Consider the following 21,777-nt stretch of genomic DNA (forward strand, 5'->3'; position numbering starts at 1 on the left):
AATTAGCTCAGGCTTACCGCAGGGCAGTTTGCATATGATCCGCCTTCGTCAAAAATAAAGCGCTTACATATTACCTCTGGGAAAGTGATTAGCCAATAAATCAATCAATGAATGAAATGAACCTTGTCTACATCCAGCAGCAAATGCACTAAGATTTAAAATTTCAATCACTATGCAGAATAGAAATGATATACAGACAATGATAAGGAACAAATTATTAATCACAATGTGATATGAGACTCAGCAAATTTTCAACGGGAAATACTGAAATGTATTAACAGCATACGTTTATGAATATCAATTTACATCTTCCCACATCTGCCTAGACCAGCACTTTGTCACATACTGTACTGATGTTATATGACCCTTTGACCAAAAGCCTATTCATATTATTAATGGCCTTATTAATATTATTTTTATATTCAGAAAGTTGGCTGTTTATTAAATAATCATTGTAACATGTTACTAAAATCATGCACTGACATCAATCTGCTGAGAGGATCATGTCAGATTTTACATTTTTGCTAAAATCTGTATGCAAATTACTAATGGCATTATTCATTATTTGTAGCATCATAGCATCAAGCTCAAGTTCGTAGCATCACGTTCAAGTTGAGCTTTATTGTGATTTCAGATACAGACATGTCAAACAGTACATAGTGGAACCAGGTGTCACATAATGACATAAAGTACATGTCCAACATCAACAAACCAGGCTACATAAAGTGCAAACATTGTCCTCTTATTACGATGTTAGTGAAGAAGAAGAAAAGTATAATGATGTTGTTAATTGTACTTTACAACTGATTTGAAACCATGTGCTTCTCTTTGGTCATTAGCAGAGTCTACAGTGATCCAATGTCCCAGTCTCTCATCCAATGTCCCATTTCTCACTCTTGATGGTCACACGCAATAGATCAGAAATTTGATGAATTGCAAAAGAATTTTCAAATGAAAGCATATCACGCAGAGGGACGTGTCACTGAAATTCTCACCATGCGCTGGTCTCCTTCCCATGTTCGATCATTGGCGATTCACTTCATGTGGATGCAGTGATTCGCTGACTTGAGAACGGGTGTCATGTACAAAATGATCCTAACAGCATCTAATTAGTCAATGCAAATGAGGATAGGCTACAGTTTCACATAGAAGCAGAAGAGCCGCTCCATGGGAGAGCTGGAACGTGACAGCTTACCAAGCGCCCCCACGCTGGGGACCAAATGTGATGGTTCACTCCTGCTGCTGCTCTTTGTTGGAGCGAGGGCTGAACCATAAATATAGACATAGGGGGTAGTGGGGGAGGAGGTCACAAAAGGCCTTGACCTTCTGGTGCGCAAATCACCTCCTGAATCCCCCAGGATGGCACAATAGTTTAAAAAAAAAAACCACAGCCTTTCTAAAGAAAATAGGCGGCGTACAGGTTGCTCGCGTGACAATGCTTGGTCTTTCCCAGAAATCAGATGTTCAGAGAACTTGCCACTTGCCCAACAGCATATCACACGGCAGCACAGTCCACAGGGAGGCTGGCATGGGTCATGGGCACAGTTGGGCCTTCTGGTCCCGCAACGCAGGAGCAGCCAAACCAGTGGCAGCAAGGTCACCGGCAATTTCTACCTGGCTAGTAAGCTCGGTATTCAGTGCTACGTCCAAAAAAAAAAAAATAACCAACCGACCTTCACCTTCATGACTACATACGTACAATTTCAGCAGGGTAAGCTGCTCCTAATTCACCAAAGCGGGCATCAAACAAACGTGTCCACCGACTCGGTCCGAGGGAAGCCGCCTATAGCAGAGGCACCAAAACCGTGGGCAGCCGGGGGGGTTTTTTCTTTCTTCTTTCCCCTCAACAACCGGGTGCAGGTCACATGTTCCAAAACACGCGCTCCGAACCACAGCGACAAACGTTGTCCAGTGCAGGCTTTGAAGCTCGGCCGCCTTCCTACCTTTTTAAAATCACACCTTGGTGCAACACCTCCCACGCACCCTGAGAATTACATCATTCTAGAGATCCCCCACTTATTTAGTGGCTTTAAACTGCAAAAACAACAACAACTTTTCTCATAACTTTTTTTTGGTGTTTGTTTAAACCAGACAACATGTTGTACTTCAAACTGGAGTTTAACATGAAATATGATTCATTGTAAAAAAAAAAAAAAAAGCATTACATTTACAGCATTTATCAGATGTCCTTAACCAGAGCGACTTACAGTCAGTAGTTACAGGGACAGTATCATTTACATTTACATTTACAGCATTTATCAGATGTCCTTAACCAGAGCGACTTACAGTCAGTAGTTACAGGGACAGTCTCATTTACATTTACATTTACAGCATTTATCAGATGTCCTTAACCAGAGCGACTTACAGTCAGTAGTTACAGGGACAGTCTCCCCCTGGAGACACTCAGGGTTAAGTGTCTTGCTCAGGGACACGATGGTAGTAAGTGGGATTTGAACCTGGGTCTTCTGGTAACCCAGCGGTTTGAATATTTAATACTGATGCAGGGTAAACACTTTTCTGCAGTTTGGCACCGCCAAAGGAAGCTGGGAAAAAAAAGAGGCAGTTAGGTCAAGAGGTAGGGACTCCTGATCTCTCATCTGTCATTTCTCGACAGGACGAGGGAAGGTGTGTTAAAGCAGCTTCACCCTCACTGTTAGGTTGATGGGGGGAACACGTTGTGCCGAGGGGGGTCAGAGTCTTGCAGTAGCTTAACAGGCGACAAGACTCGAGCAAAGAAATTAAATTTGCTATTTCAGCTTTTCAGAATCTCTATTATTGATAAACATGTTTTTTTTTTTTGTTTTTTTTTTCATATCCGTGTGCCAGTGCTTTTCTGGGAAACCGGGGTTCCTTAACCAGTCCTTCCCCCAACCACACACACATTATTACCAGGATTTTTGCACATGATATGTTACGATGGCCATCGGAAGGCATTCGTTCATTTCGTCTACAATAAACCGATCAGCGTCATCTGTACTCTTTTATGGCACGTTGGTTCGGGTCCATGAAGGAAAAAAAGGGCTCTGAGATACATGTTACGCCTGAGAGACTTTAGACTGCCCTCCAAGGCGCTCAGGAACTTCTACTCCTGCACCATGGAGAGCATCCTGACGGGAAACATCTCAACCTGGTTCGGGAACAGCACCATGCAGGAAAGGCGAGCCCTACAGAGGGTGGTTAGATCAGCCGAACGAATCATCCGTACCAAGCTCCCTGACCTTCAATCTATCTACAGCAATCGGTGCTGCACCAAGGCCAGGGAGATAGTGAAGGACCTCATGCCACCCCAACAAGCTTCCGCTCCCTGAAGTCCAACACAGAGAGAATGAGGAGGAGCTTCTTATCGCAGGCCATACGAGCTTAAACCACATCAACGCAACATAGAACTCCAATACACTCCAGCACTTTCACTTTCAATCACTTCTGGACTCTATAGTTGCACAATTGTTTTTACTTTTTACTTTCACTTTACCCATTTGCACACGTTCACCCTACCTGTTACACATATTTTATGTTAAAAACATAAAAGTGTAATATTTGGTTATGTTTGCAATACTTGCATATTGGTTCGTTGTATACTTGCAATATTTGCAACACTGTGGTCTGTAGCGGTCAATAAAGCATTTCACTGCACATCATAAAATTTGAATTTGAAAGATCAGCATCACGGTACAGAGGGTCTACACGGAACTCTGGATGGAAGATCTTCATTTGTGAAGAAGAACTCGTCTTCTGCATGGCCGGCTGGGCGAGCATTAAAAGCTGGACGCCTGCCCCGTTACGTGCTCGGCTGGTTATCCGGCCTGACAACAATATGGTGACACTTCCCCTTCCCCTGCGAGCCGCGGCGACGCGAAAAGCGGCTCTTCCTCCTCCTCCTCCTCTCCTTTTTTTTTTCTCACTTCAAGGTCCTCCAGCCATGGCTGTGTTGGGCTTCGGGGGACGGAGAGGGGACGGAGAGGACGGATTAAGGTCCCACGGTGCGCGATCTTGTCAGGCGCTGTTGGTGCCGGGACCACCCCTCCATCCCGCAGCTCGGTCGGATCGAAGGAATTTTGTTTCATGCGCCCATCCGCAATTTTTATTCTTTTTTACAGGAGCGCGATCCTTATTGTCACCCCCCGAAAACGCGCAGTGGGTGTAAAATAAAGGAAAATTGAAATAAATGCATTTGCCTTCACTTGTTCACACGTCAGGACGCGCACAACTAAATTAAACGCAACCAAAACGGTGTGTGTGTGTGTGTGTGTGTGTGTGTGTGTATTCCAACATATAAATACATAAAATACATAGATAAAGAGATTAAAAGTAAAATAAACATGCTAATAAACACGTCTGCAGACAGAGCCACTTTGCACGTCGTGGACACACTGGAAAGGCCAATTAACGCAAATTAACGAGGGACAATTAACGGCCAAACCCGTCAACAGCAGCTCACACGCATTTCACTCATTTGTGACTCGGTGTCGTGGTGTCAATTTTACGAGAAAAATACCCACGGTGCATTGCAATTGCGCATCCGCGATGTGTCAAATGCGAAACGATATTTCTGATGTTGCGTCGCTGCGACTTTCGTCCAGTTATTTTATTTTAATTTAATTCATTCTGGACCCACTTATCTGGTTAATAAGATTTTTTTTTTTAAATTAATGATTCGGTCATTAAATAAATACGTACACGAATAAATAAAGAGCGCGATTTTATACTATTCGTTTCGCAGGCTTTTTTTCAGGGCCGCTCGTCTTCTTCGGCGTCTGATCTGTGCTTGTCTCGTTTCACCGGATGAAATGACATAAAAATCTCGGGCCGTTTTAAATAGACGCGAATTAGATTTTATTATTTTTTATTTTTTAAAGCGTGTCGGACGTTATGTTAAAATGTGACGGTAAGTGTGATAAATGGGTCCCCCATTAAGCCACACCTACGCCGCCTCGGCCAGGCAGGCTTGGGTATATAAGGCGGCTCGGCGCGGGGACGCGCAGGGCGCGCGACAGGCTGGGGGTGTGGCCGCACGCGTCTCGGTGCTCCCGGTGCCGGTTTTTTTTTTTTAATATTCCGTCTCCGTTCCCCTTATAAATGAGACTCTGCGACGACGGTTTCGGTCTCTCGCCCGGAGAGCCGACGCGGAGGCGGACGGCGGAGGGTGTCACCATGCTGGGAGAAGAGCAGATCGACCCCAAGGGCCCGGCGGGCCCCGGGAAGGTCCCCTGCGGCGGCGACGACCCGTCCGGCGGCGGCCGCTACCTCCTGGACGGCCTCGGCTCCGACCGCTACTTCCTGTCCCCGTCCCAGCAGGCGCCTGACGTGCTGAGCCCCTGCTCCCTCCTCCCGTACCCGCCCCAGAGCCCGGCCGCCTACCCCGGCCCCGACGCGTCCCGGTACTACAGCCCCGTCCAGTTCGGCCCCGGGTACCAGCTCGGCCAGGGCTCCGCCTGCATCTACCCGCCGTACCAGGGGGCGGGTTCGGGCGTGCGGGCGCAGGTCTACCTCTGCAACCGGCCGCTGTGGCTGAAGTTCCACCGGCACCAGACCGAGATGATCATCACCAAGCAGGGCAGGTCGGTGCGAGCCAATTCCCTTCTCTATATTAAACCACTCGCTCATTATAAAGTGCAGATGCATTCTTCTTTATTATTATTATTATTAATATTATTACTATTTCAGACGAATGTTTCCCTTTCTGAGCTTTAACATCACGGGCCTGAGTCTGAACGCCCATTACAACGTGTTCGTGGAGGTGGTTCTGGCCGATCCGAACCACTGGCGCTTCCAGGGCGGCAAGTGGGTGACGTGCGGCAAGGCGGACAGCAACATGCAGGGTGAAGGAGGCTTTTCACATTTTTATTTGTCACGTACACACTCATACACGGCGTGACATGCGGCGAAACGCTACAGACCTCAATATGAACCAATATGCAAAAATTGCAAACGTAAGCAAAAATGACACTTTTATGGTTTTAACATAAAATATGTGTGACAGGTAGGGTGAAGGTGTGCAAATGAGTAAAGTAAAAAAAATTGTGCAAGATTCTGGGTGGGGGTGTTGAGTCCAGAAGTGATTGAAAGTGAAAGTGCTGGAGTGTATTAGTGTTCTGTCCTGTGTAGTGTTGTGGCTACTGAGAGCTTGTATATCCATTACACGTGTGTGTGTGGGTGTGTGTAAACATGTATTTACATGTGCTCATTTATTAGGAAACAAAATGTACGTGCACCCCGAATCGCCCAACACGGGCGCCCACTGGATGAGGCAGGAGATCTCGTTTGGCAAACTGAAACTCACCAACAACAAGGGTGCCAACAGCAATAATCCGCAGGTGACATCTTTTTTGTTATTATTTTTCTGTTTATATATATTTTTCTGTTTATATATATATATATATATATAGAGAGAGAGAGAGAGAGTTCATTATTATGGCCGCATAATAATAATAACATTTACAGCATTTATCAGTCGCCCTTATCCAGAGCGACTTACAATCAGTAGTTACAGGGACAGTCCCCCCCTGGAGACACTCAGGGTTAAGTGTCTTGCTCAGGGACACGACGGTAGTAAGTGGGGTTTGAACCTGGGTCTTCTGGTTCATAGGCGAGTGTGTTACACACTAGGCTACTACCACCCTATTTGACACTTGAATCATTTTTATTATTTCTAGTGTCCAAAAAAAAATGCAACCATAACAGCATCCGCGGTAATGACGACGTGTTATTTTATGGCGTCTGCTGGCTGCAGATGATCGTCCTGCAGTCCCTGCACAAGTACCAGCCCAGGCTGCACATCGTGGCGGTGGCCGAGGACGCGGCGGAGGACGGCGGCCCCGAGTCCAAGGCCCAGATCTTCACGTTCGCCGAGAACCAGTTCATCGCGGTCACCGCGTACCAGAACACCGACGTAGGTGCACCCTCCCCCCCGCTTGCCCTCCCCCGGGGCTCCCCGCCGTCCTCTCACCGCCTCTCCTCTCCCCTCCAGATCACGCAGCTCAAAATCGACCACAACCCCTTCGCCAAAGGCTTCCGGGACAACTACGACTCGTGAGTATGACATTTACACTTACAATCAGTAGTTACAGGGACAGCCCCCCCACTCAGGGTTCAGTGTCTTGCTCGGGGACACAATGGTAGTAAGTGGGGTTTGAACCCGGGTCTTCTGGTTCATAGGCGAGTGTGTTAGGCCACTAGGCCACTACTTTACTTTTACTTTACTTTATTTTGCAGACGTTTTTATCCCAAGCGACTTACAAGAGGAAGACACCAGAAATGCTCGTTTGGTTTCTATAGATTTTGAACATGCTGGGGAATTGTTACGTGCTTAATCGTTAATTGTTTTGTGCAGTGTGTGTGTGTGATCGCGATAGTAACGCTTCTCTCCCCCCACCCAGCATGTACACCGGGCCGGAGGCCGAGCGCCTGACCCCGTCCCCCGCGGACTCGCCGCGCTCCCACCAGATCGTCCCCGGCGCCCGCTACGCCGTGCAGCCCTTCCTCCAGGACCCGCTGGCGGGCGGCCTGGCCCCGGGCCGCTTCTACGGCGGCGAGCGCGCCGTGCCGCAGTGCCACGGCCTGCTGTCGCCGCCGGTGGCGGCGGAGGAGCGGTGGCTGGTGGCCGGCCACGAGGGCGACTACTCCGGCGGCCTCCTGCCGTACGGCATCAAGCCGCTGCCCCTGCAGGCCGGCCCGGCGCTCGGCTACTACCCGGACTCCGCCTTCACCTCCGTGGCCGCCGGCTGGGGCCCCCGGGGCCCGTACCAGAGGAAAGCGGCGACGGGCCTGCCCTGGTCGCCGCGGCCCGACGAGCAGCACTGCGACAAGGAGCCCCCGAAGGCCCCGGAGGACGCGGAGCCCGGCGGCTGCGCCATGGCGCTCAAGCGGCGGCGCCGGAGCGGCCAGGACTCTCCGGCCGACAAGAGCAAAGAGAGCTCGTCCCGGAGCGCGGCCTGCTGCGCCTTCTACACCGGCCCGTGAAGCCGATTCGTCGCTATTTCAAACGTTAATGTCACGAGAATAAAACAAAAAAAAATTATCCCGTTATTCTAGAAATTATTTTTTTACTTCCCTTCGTTTCGTTTTTTTAATTTTATTTATTGAAGCCTATTTCTTGTACAGTACACATGACTATTATATGCACCGTTACGTGTTACGTCTGCTGGACTGCGGTGTTGTATGGCTGGTAATAAAGCACATTTTCCACTTATTTACTACTTTCTGCCAAACTCGCCCTGCGAAGTACGCGCTTTGTTTTATAGGACGGGTCACGTGGTTAAAAATATAATTAACCGGATTCAATTAGAAAGTGCGTTGTTTTTATTGTTTTTTTTTTTAGCGTCGTCGTTAGTGTGGCTAGATACGACCTATGTGCTTTTTTTGGTGTGAGACGATTTACGACTTTCGGGACTCGGAAATTAGAGCAGAGAATTCTGCTCGATTTGTGTGTAAGTGTGAGTCCTGCACACTCGTACGCGGAAAGGGCCTCGAAAGCGCACCGCGTTCCTTTAAACTCCGAAGCCGCGCTGATTTTGGCCGCGACGAACCAGGACAGAGTCAATTTTTAATTCCGAGCTCTGTTTAAAAGTTGTGTAGGCTTATTCGAACGAAAGCGTGAGAAATTCGTATATTTTGAGATATTTATTAAGCGTCAAGCATTTCGTTTTTTTTGTTTTTTTTTTAAAGAAGTGTTCAGAGTGAAATGCAAATAACAAATGCAAATAATAAAATTTCTTCACAGGCTACCCTTTTCTTCGCGGCTCTAATTATTTTCCAGTGGTTTGAGGAAACGAACGAACTCCGCGTTTAAAGGACGGAAAGTTCGTGGCCCTGAATTTTACTCGCCCGAATATTCTCTTTGTAAAACCGGAGAGTCCGTGTGGTTTCTGTCCACCAGAGGGCGACACCCTCCGACCTGTTGTGCCCACAGAATGAAATCAGATTATTAATTCAGTACAATATTCTTGCAATTTTATTTATATTCTTTTCACTGCAATATTTAATAATTTTGGTCATGCTTTCCCAATTTTGTTAGGCGCTTCATATTCTGTTGCAGGCGTGCATTAGATAACCTAACAATTTGAGGTTCAAATGGTGCGTCATGTAGGCAGCCAGGTATCGATGATTCTCAGGTGTCCAATGAATCTATGGGCGTCCAATTGTTTCAAGAAACGTCATAAGAACTGCATTCAGCTTGACCCCCCTGACCTAATGGTAATCTTTATTTATACAGCAGATTTGTGCAACCTAGTGCTGACCAAAGTGCTTCAAAACATTAAGAATGAACAAAAGGCTAAACATAGACTGTTACAAATAGCAGATGGGCTAAACTAAAATAACTGAAATAATGAAAACGTTCAATAAAAAAAGCTAAAAACTAAAACAAATACAACTGGTGCGATGCTTTTAAACGCCAAATGCAACCCGAAGGCAGGAGTATAAAAAAATCGTGCCTAAAATCCGACCCCTGCGGCGGAGAAATGGATAAAGTTCGATGCTCGAAGTGTCCAGACGGTGGCGCCGCGTCCCTGCACACGGGTCGTCCCGCTTCAGCGGGGTCGTATGTCGGCTTTGCTTTCTGTGAAAAGTTGATTGTAACATACCGCAGTAGCTAAAACCGTAAAAAAACCCCGCTCGCTGTTTGCTTGTTTCGCGTCGCTGCATTAGACGTTGACGTTATCGCGATAAAACCGCTCCGCGAGTTCTCGCGCATGCGTCGAGCCGCACCCTCTTTATCGCGCGCCGGCCGTGGAGCGCGTGTGCCTCGTTAGCGCAGTAGGTAGCGCGTCAGTCTCATAATCTGAAGGTCGTGAGTTCGATCCTCACACGGGGCAGTGAGTTTTTTTTTTTTTTTTTTTTCTGGGTGCCGTCGCCCTCTCTAGCCAGATTTAACACGACATTTCGGGGAGGCTGGACTCAGCGTGAGCGTTGGTGGTATAGTGGTTAGCATAGCTGCCTTCCAAGCAGTTGACCCGGGTTCGATTCCCGGCCAACGCAGTGCTCGCTTTTTCCCGGAAAGTGTTTGAAAGCAGAACATTATATATTCTTAGATTTCTGTACAAACATTGAAAGTCGGCCAGTGCTTATGTATGATTTACTGATCTTGAAGACATTTGACTCCCATATCAAATCTCATCAAAGCTCCTGTAAACTCTTCACCCACTCACCTGCTGCATTGTGTCTCAGTGATGACCATTACTGGTTTTCCATTACCCCAGAATTATCAATATCTGTAATCACAGTTCTAATAAAAGACTTCACCTTATGGGACAAGCATTTACATTTACATTTACGGCATTTGGCAGACGCCCTTATCCAGAGCGACTTACAGCGTGCTCTCAAGTTTCCCTCGATGAAGAGATCAATTCCGGTTCACTAGGACCCCCAACTATGAATACAATCTTTTTATTCACTCTGTTGTAGATTCTGTACACAAGTTTGACAATAAGAAAAGTTACAAGTTAATCTAAATATTCTTTAAAGAAGAAGGTCTTAAGCATTGATATGAGCTGATTTGAAAGTGAAGTGAAAGTGAATCCTCCTACGTGTCAAGGCCGGAATGAAATCGCACTTAATACTGCTGTTGTGAACTTTGAGAAGCAAAAAACATAACGAGCGTTCTGTATTATGACGGTTAAAAACAAACCTTTAACTAAATACCTGAATATATAACTCAAGTCATTGCGGCCAAGAAGACCCTCCAAAAAATTGCTATATTTTCGAAATGACTATTTAGATAATCAGGTGACGGTTAAACCCACAACACAATGGTAAATCACACTAATGCACTGTGCAAACAGTATAGAATCACCAGGTCATCTAACCTCTGTATCTGTCAGACGGAAAGGAAAGAGATCAACTTTTATGAAAACATCAATCAGCCAGTTACAACATCTGGCACAAACTGCACATCAGCACTACTTTAAAGTGCAACGATTATTAATATTAAGGGCGCTTTTTTTTTTTTACCAATGCAGAGGCCAGTAAAATCAACGCTTTATAAAACACAAGTCTGGTTAAGGAATGTGCGCCTTATCTATGACAGATATGGGTGCAGCAGGACAGTCCTATTATGAATAGCTGTAAATAATATAAAATTGGACTTTGCACCTCTGTTGAGTGTAGGTTAAAAATGAGTGGAAGATGACAAAGAAAGCACATTTCTTGCCCCGGAGCAGCCCTGTCAGCGCACGACGCCGCCAAACGAAGTGCCTCCTGCGCCTCAACTTTGTTCCTTTGTGACGAAGTCCCTCCCTCGCCGGCGCAGCGGCCACGCCCCCGTGCGCATTGCCCTAAAGCGATTGGCCGGAGTCCACCGGCGGCCGCGGTGCGTGTGGCGCGTCGGGCTGTCAATCAGCGCGGGTGGGCGGGCCCGGGCGAGCCGTAATGAGTGCGAAAATGCCAGTTGGCCGCGTTTAAGAGGGGCGACCCGAAGCATCGCGTTCGAATTTCGCCGGAGGAAGGGGGACAACTTCACCCGGCCGGACAATGGAAGAGGAGCGCAGCGAGCAGATGCGGCCCCTTCTGACGACCGTGAGTAAAGAGAAAGAAAAGAAAGAAAGAAAAAGAAACACACACGCGCGCGCAAAAAGAAAAGAGAGAAAGTCGCACTTCTTCTTCCCCTCCGTCAGGTCTGCCGCTCCTCTGAGAAGGAAGAGGGGACGGCATGGAGGGTCCCCCTCTTCCATTCCCAATTCGCGTCTAATCAAGCCCACTTCCTCGCTCGGCCGGGCCGCCCGGCGCCCACGCCGCCCGGCGCGACGCTCGTCGCGGCTCCGACCCGCAGCATCGCCGGGGCGGGGAGGTGGGGGTCGGCGGCCAGGAAGCGGCGCGCCGCCACCGCGTCACTCGAGCGGCCGGCGGACCAGAACCGCCTCGTGGTGCGGGGAACTTTGTCGCGTCTCCATCACCGCAGGCTGACACGGAAGCCCGTCGCCGTGCTTTGTTAAAGCGGACACCATTGTAGTTTCTTCTTCTTTTTTCTTTTTTAAATTCAGCTACTTTTTTTTAAATGTCTTTGGTTCCTGTCAACCACGCCGAGACTCCCGTTCCCTCGTTAATTAAAAAAAAAAAAAAAAAAAAGATTATTAATACGGTCCTTTCACCACGTAACGTGCCGGTCAGACCCCCATGTTCTGTGGACGTGGAAAGCGTGAATGTGACGCGAATGGCGGCCTTCGCTCCGTAATTTGACAACGTAAACGCCGCAGCCGGGTGTGTGTGTGGGCCCGACCCTGTCACTGCAGGACACCCTGCTTTATTGCGGTATTACAACGCTGTAGTAGTTCCACGGGTGGGACCGTGTGAGTGAAAGTGGAGTGATTGTCACTGTGGTGCACAGCACACGGTGCACACAGTGAAATTTGTCCTCTGCATTTAACCCAACACCCTTGGTGAGCAGTGGGCAGCCATAACAGGCGCCCGGGGAGCAGTGTGTGGGGACGGTGCTTTGCTCAGTGGCACCTCAGTGGCACCTTGGCGGATCGGGATTCGAACCGGCAACCTTCTGATTACGGGACCGCATCCTTAACTGCTAGGCCACCACTGCCCTCATCATTTATGATCACACTGTTGATTTTTGTACAAATTCAGCATGAACTGTAGGTGCAGATTCCCACCTTTTGGCAGAAACAGGGTCTATAAGTGGTTGCACGAGTTAGCCGATTTAATGGTACGGGTCATCGTGTCACGCGCGGCGTTGAGGCCTTGGTGCGCCCATGTGGTCGTCATGGCGACCTGGGGACACCAGCTGGCGGTTTTCATTGTAGTTCAGGCCTCCCGGTTTCCACGCCGCTCGCCGCGAAAGAGGGCCTGTACGTAACGGCTCACGGACCGTGCGTCAGGCTGTTTCACCTGATTTCCATCTTCATCGCATGTATTTGACCCATCGACGCTGGTTTTTGAACGGAAAATGGTTTGGTCCAGGCGCTTCACAAGTACTAAATATTTATCAGCCGTGCTTTGGCTTTTTATTTTTTATTGGCGCTACAGTGAAGGATGGTGTCTGCGGCCTCACGGAGAGGGACAGAGGGTGAGATGCTCTTACTCGTTCCCAATCTCTGGCCTTTTATGGTCCTACAGTGATTATGTCCATATGGGTTTTAATTGGAAGGATAGTGATGGATTTTTTAAAAAAATGTCACAAAGGCCCCATTAAAGTAAATGTCCCTTTCGTGCCTTGGGTTTATAGTGTCCCATTTATGTGCCCCAAACTGATGTCGGATTTATGTATAATTTTGCAATATAGACTATGATCTATATTACAGGGGCAGTGGTGGCCTAGCAGTTAAGGAAGCGGCCCCGTAATCAGAAGGTTGCCGGTTCGAATACCGAATCCCACTGAGGTGCCACTGAGCAAAACACCGTCCCCACACACTGCTCCCCGGGCGCCTGTCATGGCTGCCCACTGCTCACTAAGAGTGACGGGTTAAATGCAGAGGACAAATTTCACTGTGTGCACCGTGTGCTGTGCTGCTGTGTATCACATGTGACACTATACTTCACTATACTGTATGTGATGTCTGTGCTTCCGTTGGCATTTTGTGTGTTTCTATACTGTCAAAGTAGTAAGTATCACTTCCTGATCAGAAGTGATTCTGTTGCACATGGACTGTGCATGGAATCAATAAATCATACTGATCTCCTGACTTGTCATCAATAGTTAACACGAAGTTGGTTCATAAATCGATAGCGTAGACATTTATTTGAGTTTTATGTGCAGAAATATTGTATTACATCATCTTTGGTATCCACATCCTGGCTTTATTGTGGTGATTGTAAAGTATTGGAAGTGTTCAAAATCATCCTAATGAAAAATGGCATTCAATCCTATGGGATTTACTAGGCCCCATTGTCTCTTTCCAATGCAAGCTGCAGAGACACGCCTCCTGATCGCTTCCCATAGTACCCACAATTTCCCCGTACCCGCCCTTGGTGGGGTGGTGGGTCGAATATTAAGGGGGTCAGTGCGAGCAGTCTCTCTCGTGCTTAGCCCCAGTGTGCATGGAAGATTAGAGCGCAGGAAACGTCCCATTGTTCCCTGTTGGGAGAATCAGCAGGTCTCCGGGGTGTGAGGCCTGCACAGACAATGCCAGCGGTAAAGCCAACGAGGGCACAGGCATGAACTCAGCAGGTTTGCAACAGCCGGATTCCACAAAGAGCATCCAGCCCCCTCGCCCGAGCCCCACATGGCTCTAGTTTGTGGCCCACACATGTCCTGGTGCTGAGATGTGGCCATGGACTTTCTCTTTTATATATTGGGATATTAGGAGGGACTCTTCTTGTCTGACTGGTCCACTTTAGGAAGTGAATGATCTAAAACTGTGTACATTGTGCTAAAAGTTCCTCAAAATGTAGTCATTAAATTCTGAATGTCAAACAGGACAAAGGAGAACTAGGCACTTGCAGTCTCCGCAAGTTTCTCGTGGATCGTGGTTCTGTTTCTGATTCTGTGCTCCGGGTTAATGATCTTGAGTTGATCACATTTGGCTTCTGGTTCCAGAGGCAGAAGAAATGGCTTCCATGGTGCATCACCCACCAACCAAGGCAGCCTACCAATGTACGAACAGTAAACTGATCCTTCAAGGGTTTAATAAACAGAGAGTTCAAATTGATTATTCAGGGTTGATGTAAAGGGCAGATGGGGGTGGGGCACCCACACTGAAGCAGTGCATTGTGGGACAGGTGATCTGCCGGCCTGGTTTCATTGGTTGCAAGTTTCTTCTTTAGGGACTCTCTCCCTTTTTCTTCTTTATTTATCATCCTGCGATGGAAAAATTCTAATGTTTGCACCAGTTGAACCAAGGGCCACAGTCATGCTGCCAGCGAAATTATTTCATGAACTTCATGAACCATCAGAATGTGGAATTGTGGTGTGGGCCAGTCCAGACTTCATGGAACCCCAGTTCATTTTAATTTCCCATGGAGGCAGCGGACCGAGAATGCGGTTCTTTCCCCTCCTGATGATTCATTTGCACATTCAAGAGCCGAGCTGTCCTCTCTTATGTATTACTGTAAACAGTTGTTTTCATGGTCTCCATTTTCTTACTGTAATACAAAGTGGACCACATTTTTTGGCACAAAAAAAATTACCCATACATTGTCCAAAACTATAAAGGCATCAGAACTAAATCTAAATACACAACTGCTTGAATGTGATAAATGCTACTTGTGCGATAATAATGTTATTACCTGTCCATCGGTGACAATCTACATGGTTACTTACTGGACGAGAGGCTTCAGAACATTTTGTTTTTAATACCTGGTTGTCAAGGGACCGTAGAGTCGCTTCCACGAGGCCAGGTGTGGCCCTTACTGCTCCCAAGCAGATCTTTTCTGTCCTTGTTCCCTGTCCCCAGACTGTTAGCCGCAGCCCTCTGAGGAGAGACTAGTCTTCTGGCTGCAGCTGTGGTCCAGCACGGTGGGTGGAGCTACTGGCTGATGAACATTTCCACCTCCTTAGCATCTTTGACTTTGTTAGAGTTGAGATGGACAAAAAGCTACATGAGTACAGAAAACAATTGCATTCACTTTGTTACTGTCCAAAGACTGTCTAAACTGCTATTTGTGCACAAACATCTAAAGTGAAATATTCACACCTTTTAACAGCATTGATGTCATTGAGGTCTTATGAGCAACTTTGAACGAGAAGACGGTGTCTTAGAAGTGCTGCGCTCTAATCGAATCCTTAGGTCATTTTAACCAAGTATAAATAAAGGGGAGAACAGATGTCTGAATGAGTGGAATTTGTCCAATGGGCAGTGGCGGACAAGCGGGTAAGGTAACAGACCCGTAATTGGAGGGTTGCCGGTTCCCAAGCACTGAGCACTGAGCGAATTACCGTCCCCTCGCACTGCTCCCCGGGGCGCCTTTCATGCCCACCGCTCGCCAAGGGCGATGGGTTGAAAGTGGAGGACACATTTCGTTGTGCTGTGTGCTGTGCTGCAGTGTTTCACAATCACTTCACGTCCAAAATGAAAGTGTGTGTCATTATAGGCCAAAATAATGAACCATCTCTGAAGAAGAAAAAAAAGAAATACTCTGCACGTTGGATCATCTATCAAATAGTCATTCAGATCTATCTTTAAAAACTTTAAAAAAGCTTTTATAACATTCTGAAAAGTCCCTTATAATGAAATTTGCTGTAGGTCCAGCAACAGCCAATAGGATCTGACTGTCCTTAAAAAGCTGGTTTTGAGATGTAGAGAAGGGGCGGCTGAGATGCGACCTTGCCGGAGATGGAAAAAAGGAAGCATCACCTACGGGGAATTCATCCCGGGAGCGCGAGCCTCTCCCTTCCCAGGATCTGCGCCGCACGGCCGGCAGCCTCCCCACAAGCCTCTCTGATGTGTAGCGTGCGAGAGGGAGGGATGGAGACGGAGAGATCGGTTGCGTGGAGATCAGATTTTCGCTCAAGCCCGACGTGATTGGCCAGCATGAAAAGACTCGTTTCTGGAGTAATCCCTCTCTCTCTCTCTTTTTTTTTTTTTATGAGCTGATGATCATTTGTCTCGTACGCTTAGTGTCTGCAGGCACGTCACTTTGTCATCCGTGCCGTTACTTATGCATTGTGGATTGAGCGGAACACACACACACACACACACGCACTCTTAGACGCAGAGCAGCTCGGAGTCGCAGCGGAAAGATTCTGAACGCGGCGGAAAGTTCCGGCGCTCACTGTTATGGAGCGGGGAGGACGCGATCGTGCTCCACAGACGGTAGGTCTGTTACGTGTTCTCGTGATTACAGAGAGGACGAGAAAGACGAAGGATTCGCCGTCATCCATCTGGGTTCCGTTCGGAGGAAGCGAACGTAACGCCGGGGGTGGAAGGCGCTGAGGGTTCTGCGTTTTACTTGCATCTGTTCGGGGGCATGTGCTGTGGAAGTCCAAGACCTCTGAAGTTTAATCAGCACAACATTCTTATTATTATGAGCACAATGTTAATATTATGACCACTATATTTTGTTTTAATGACTTTTTTTTTTTTTTTTTTTTTCTGATGAAATGTGACAAAAGCTTTCAAGACGCCGTCCAATGTGATCAAGAGTCATAAAATCTGTATTTTCTACACAAATAGTTGGTTTTATTCATGTACAGTTTTAAAACAAATGCGATTTCGAAGAACACTGCGTCCACAATGGCATTCAAGGGGAAAAATACATCCACAGGAATTTACCGTTTTAATCGATTAATTTGCATGGAAGCATAAAATAATAAATGAAACGAAACCTTTAGCGTATGGTATTTAACCAGGGCAAGAACAAATAATCATATTAAAGTGTGTCAGGTAAGGATATTTTCATTATTTGTGAATGCTCACAGTCCCCCTGTGAATAGCCTTGGCGGGACAATTAACTTTGGTTTCGAATTGCATTGTGAGAGCTGGCATCTTTCTAACAGGATTAGAACCCGAGCCCTCGCACTCGGAACAAGTAGAGTCAGACGCATGTACAGAATGTCCCGGGTGGCCGGCCTGGTGAGCGTCTCCAAGGTGGTGTTGACGGCGCAGGAAGTGGGGTGATCGCCGAGGCGGTCTCAGCTGTCTGCTCAATCGATTGATTGATTTGATTTGGATGGGTGTTCTGACCAGTCTGGTAGTCCCTCCTGCTCATCAGTGTGGATGAGTGGCTCAAAGTGTCAGTTCTGACAGGCACTGAAAGTGCTGTGTGTGTGTGGGTGGTTGTGTGTGTGCGTCCCCTCACACACACACACACGCTAAAAGACTTGTTGCATTTCATGTATTTTAGTACAGAAGTGCGCGGTCTCAGTGCCATTGTACAGACTCAATTTGATTTAATATGTCTCTAATAGTGGTCTGGGTGGGAGCCAGAGCTCCAGAACAGATGAGTGTACTGGCCTAATAACCTAATAATGGCCTAATAATACCAATCATAAAATCTGTATTTTCTACACAAATAGTTTGGATTCCTTTCAAGTTTTATTCATGTGCAGTTTTAATGATTGAGTGCACTGGCCTAATAACCTGAGCAGAACCGCTCTTGTCCTTTCCTCATGCGTTATACTGCAAAAGAATGATCTGCTTCCTCCTACGAGTCTGTAGCTTCCCTTCTGCGCTGCAGTCCAAGTAAATATAAATAGCAATAATAGAAAGAACAGTCCGTTTAGAAGCTATCAAAACATCTATTTTTCCCATGGGTATGCTGCTGAGGCCGCTGCAGCTGCAGGATGCTGAAGGAGGAGATCACATCAGTGAAGATAGCATCAGGTCACGCTGAGGTCATGGGGTCACTTCTGTGACCTGATGACGGTTTGTGTCTGGCTACTTCGTGTGTTTCCTGATTCCTTGTATGGACCTCAGTCTGATTGACTGATCATCAAATGAACAGCATCTATCATGGCTTTATTTATTTTCCCCCTGTTTTTCATGCCAGGGTGAGATGCTATGCAGTGTTCTGTTTTTATCCTCCTTGAGGCTCCTGTCATTCACATTATGATCAGCTTTTACGCTTCCAGCTCTGTGGGGCTCACTGTCTGACTTCTCCTTTTGACACATACTTTAACACGTTGGGCTGAAGTCTGTCCCACATGAGAGCTTTCACCATGATTTTTTTTTCTCCGTCTTCCTGAAGAGCTATATTTACACTCACTTGCACAGTTTGGACAAGAAACACACCTACGGCTTGATGGAAATGTCCCGTCATGTCATTGCTCTTAGCCTGGTTTTCCGTATAAACATGTACGCAGCCAGTGGACATGGTTTGGTTTTATTTGGGAGCTTTCGAAATTTGAAATTTTTTGGATGCTTCCTTTTTAAAAAAAAAAAAACGTTTTCATAATAAATAGGTGCCTAATCACTTGGAAAAGAGACTGGGGTCAAATAAATGGCTGCGGATGTGATCAGATGTCTTGTGGTCTTGTGGCCTCTGCTCCAGGCTTCTTCTGTTCAAACTGCTTGTGGTCTCAGCCTATTGGCTCATAGGGAAATGTTATTCTTCTCCGATTGGCTGACAGAAATCTGTACTGTTGCCACTGGCAACAAGTGTGCATCCTCCTGCGTGGGAACCTTGGCAGTGGCGGCATAGCTGTCTGCCTTGTTTGGAAGAAACGATGCCCCGCATGATGTGTACATGCTGACATTTTGAGCCGCCTGTCCTTTAATCATTTACTGATGCCCTTTTGGTGCCTTTTAATGGCTCCCATAAACCCCTGACTGGCCCAGCCGATCAGATGTTCACGCCCGGGTATGTGGCACATGGCATCGTGTGTTCCAGTGTTTGGATGTGTCCCACGTGCCGTTCATTTTCAGTCCTTTTTAGCCCTTCCCCTTCCCCCTCCAACACACACACACACACACACACACACACACACACACACACACAATGATACAGGGCTATAAATAAGGAGTCATATTTAGGTCCCTTCTGAAAGGAAGAGGGCTTCAGTCCACAGACTGGACAGTGGACCACAGTCCTGATCACGCTGTCCTGCCGTTTGGACCCACATCTGGGAGCTTGTGGGTGTGCGCGCGTGCTGAGGTGGAGCCTCTGGGCCGCTCGGGGCAGCCCGATCTGGGCATTACAGATGGCTGCGTCAGTGGACGCAACGCAGCTCAGCATTTCCCAGCGGCCTGATTTAGCCTGACCTTCACAATGTCATTTTCATGGCTCTTGAGGGTCTTCTGTCCCTCCCTGTTCTTCTTTTGACACTGACTATGGTGGCCTAGCTGTTCATCGTTTGGGGGATTTTTGGACTGCCTCAAGAGGAACCTGCTTTTCGGGGTGCTCCTTTGGACTGGCCGCTAGAGAAAAACCACCCCCTTCCTCGGATGGAATGCAGGACTTCTGGGGAGACATCGTGAATCTCAGGAGCCAGAGAGTAGCCAGATATCCATCGGTATGTGTGTGACAGTGCATGCACATTCTAGTGAAATGACCATAGCCACGAGTGAGGTTTTACGTTTTCGAAACCCAAGTGTCGCGTCCTCGCTGGCTGGTCTCGCTCTGATATCCTGTTTCGGTTTGTAGACCGGCTGCCAGGACGTGCACAAAGTGTGGACTGAAGCCGAGCGCTTCGCTGCATAAAAAAAAAAAGGGGTGGTAGTAGCCTAGTAACCAGAAAACCCGGGTTCGAATCCCACTTACTACCATTGTGTCCCTGAGCAAGACACTTAACCCTAAGTTGCTCCAGGCAGACTGTCCCTGTAACTACTGATTGTAAGTCGCTCTGGATAAGGGCGTCTGATAAATGCCGTAAATGTAAATGTAAAACGCATGTGCAATTGTGGCGGTCTTGTTCGGAGCCACATTCCTTCCTTCGGCTTGATATCTGAAGCCGCCGCGCTCTGGAATGCCGGGACGGCCGCCAGGCGCAGGGCTTGTGTACCTGCATGTGATTTGTGTGACTGGAGAAATCACAGCACCCCCCCCCCAACACACACACACACACACACACACACACACACACACACACAACCCTGAATGACTTTTCCCTGGGTTGAACAATGCACCGGGGTTTTACTATAAAGCCTTAGTTAAGGCGGTTTGGAGGTCAGGTTACGGATGATACTCCCGCTGACCCACGATAGTCAAGGGCGGATCTATGGAAGGCATTTTTGTTTTTTTGCATATCGCTTAACTGGAGGTACTTCTTGTGAAGACTTCTTTTTTTTTTTTGTAACTTCCTCACTGCAGGATGGGCTCAGAAACGGCCTGGTTACCGTGCCTGATAACGTGTCCGGCGGCCTAAAACATGGGTGGCCCGGGGCCATTACCCTGTGACTGTGTACTGGGTGTGTGGTGTTAAATAGTAGCTGGTTACGAGGCTGGATTGTTTTTCTCGGAGGCTAAATTCAAGAAATGTGCCACCCAAAGTGTCCACCGACATTTTTATTTTCAGAGGTGGCATGCATCGGAATGATAAAAATACTAATAACATGTATTAAGGACCATTTGATGGGCTTAAGTGAAATGGAACTTACACAAGTGGTTATATAGGACAAAGTGTGCGAAAGGGAAAAAGTTGAGTAACAGTCCATGTGTTTTGCCCTGCCTGGTTGTATGCAGAGTGGCCATTTGATGTTGATTTGTACTTTCTATTACGTTACTCAGTAAAGGTTGGTCTGTATGCATTTGTGACGTGGCAAATGTCTTTGACCTGTACTCTTAGTCATGTTGCTCGGTGTCTTGTGTTGGACAGCCACGTGCTGTAAACAGTGCTAAATATACGCTGTACCCGTAGTGTGTTTAAAAGCACAGTATGCGTGTGAAATGACAGGGAGGATGAATTTGTATAATGACGCCTTGCGAGACAGACACCTCAGCTCTGTAAATTTGCCAGGTTTGTGATTTTGAGACCTCATAGTAATAGAGGGTCAACTCCCCGCAGTGTGGGGGATTGTGGGATTGGTCAGGTGGCCTGAAATGAACATGCTGTTCTGTAAAACGGTGTAGATGGGTTACCTGCAGCTATGACAATGAGCAAATGTGAAATGGATTCTGCAGACACTCACTGTTGGAGGCACTGAGCTGTTCTGTTTGTTTTTTGTAAATTGAAGAACTATTTTTCTGTTGCAGAATATAACTGTACATTACATGAAAGGGGCTGGGTAAAATAAGTTTATATTTCTGCCTATTCCTTTTTCAAAAACAAAACTGGATTGCAATGATGATGAAAGTTTATATGTCTTTTTTTAAAAAAATCATTGTAAGCAGACTTCAGAAATCAGCTAGGACATCTTTTAACTAGACATGATTATTTTACTCTTTGACTTTAGTTAAGTGCTGAAGTGCTTTTTTTTTTTTTTGTTTTTTTTTCCGTAATTTTATGTCTGCATTTTCATA

General features: G+C 47.1%; 2 protein-coding genes and 2 non-coding genes across 13 annotated transcripts in view; all 4 read left to right on the top strand.

The window, feature by feature from the left end:
• The first annotated feature begins 5,118 nt into the window (after positions 1 to 5,118).
• Positions 5,119 to 7,959, top strand: eomesb (eomesodermin homolog b). The gene is made up of 6 exons (XM_028980993.1): positions 5,119 to 5,558; positions 5,665 to 5,819; positions 6,193 to 6,314; positions 6,731 to 6,889; positions 6,968 to 7,029; positions 7,377 to 7,959. Exons 1-6 carry the CDS (start codon positions 5,152 to 5,154, stop codon positions 7,957 to 7,959), a joined length of 1,488 nt encoding a protein of 495 aa, XP_028836826.1. The 5' UTR covers positions 5,119 to 5,151.
• Positions 7,960 to 9,739: 1,780 nt separating this feature from the next.
• Positions 9,740 to 9,812, top strand: trnam-cau (transfer RNA methionine (anticodon CAU)). The gene has a single exon. It is a non-coding gene; the product is annotated as a tRNA-Met (tRNA).
• Positions 9,813 to 9,903: 91 nt separating this feature from the next.
• Positions 9,904 to 9,975, top strand: trnag-ucc (transfer RNA glycine (anticodon UCC)). Its single transcript has one exon. It is a non-coding gene; the product is annotated as a tRNA-Gly (tRNA).
• Positions 9,976 to 11,371: 1,396 nt separating this feature from the next.
• The window catches only part of slc4a7 (solute carrier family 4 member 7), a 34,517-nt gene continuing 24,111 nt past the window's right edge, over positions 11,372 to 21,777 (top strand). For 6 of the 10 annotated variants that reach the window (XM_028980832.1, XM_028980826.1, XM_028980834.1 and 3 more), the window contains exon 1: positions 19,348 to 19,831. In XM_028980832.1, coding sequence (XP_028836665.1) covers positions 19,769 to 19,831 — 63 coding nt within the window. In that variant the 5' untranslated portion in view covers positions 19,348 to 19,768. Of the gene's footprint in view, positions 11,512 to 16,481; positions 16,695 to 19,346; positions 19,832 to 21,777 lie in introns of those variants that run through there. The other 4 variants (XR_003749848.1, XM_028980830.1, XM_028980827.1 and 1 more) reach the window with 3 other exon arrangements.

This window comes from Denticeps clupeoides, chromosome 5, assembly GCF_900700375.1.
Source record: "Denticeps clupeoides chromosome 5, fDenClu1.1, whole genome shotgun sequence".
Lineage (NCBI taxonomy): Eukaryota > Metazoa > Chordata > Actinopteri > Clupeiformes > Denticipitidae > Denticeps > Denticeps clupeoides.

Bases quoted from the DNA above. Each gene is read 5' to 3' on its own strand.
- eomesb (XM_028980993.1), top strand. From the start codon at position 5,152: ATGCTGGGAGAAGAGCAGATCGACCCCAAGGGCCCGGCGGGCCCCGGG. The intron at 5,559-5,664 runs GTCGGTGCGAGC...TTACTATTTCAG, and splicing joins ATCATCACCAAGCAGGGCAG to ACGAATGTTTCCCTTTCTGA. The intron at 5,820-6,192 runs GTGAAGGAGGCT...CTCATTTATTAG, and splicing joins GGCGGACAGCAACATGCAGG to GAAACAAAATGTACGTGCAC.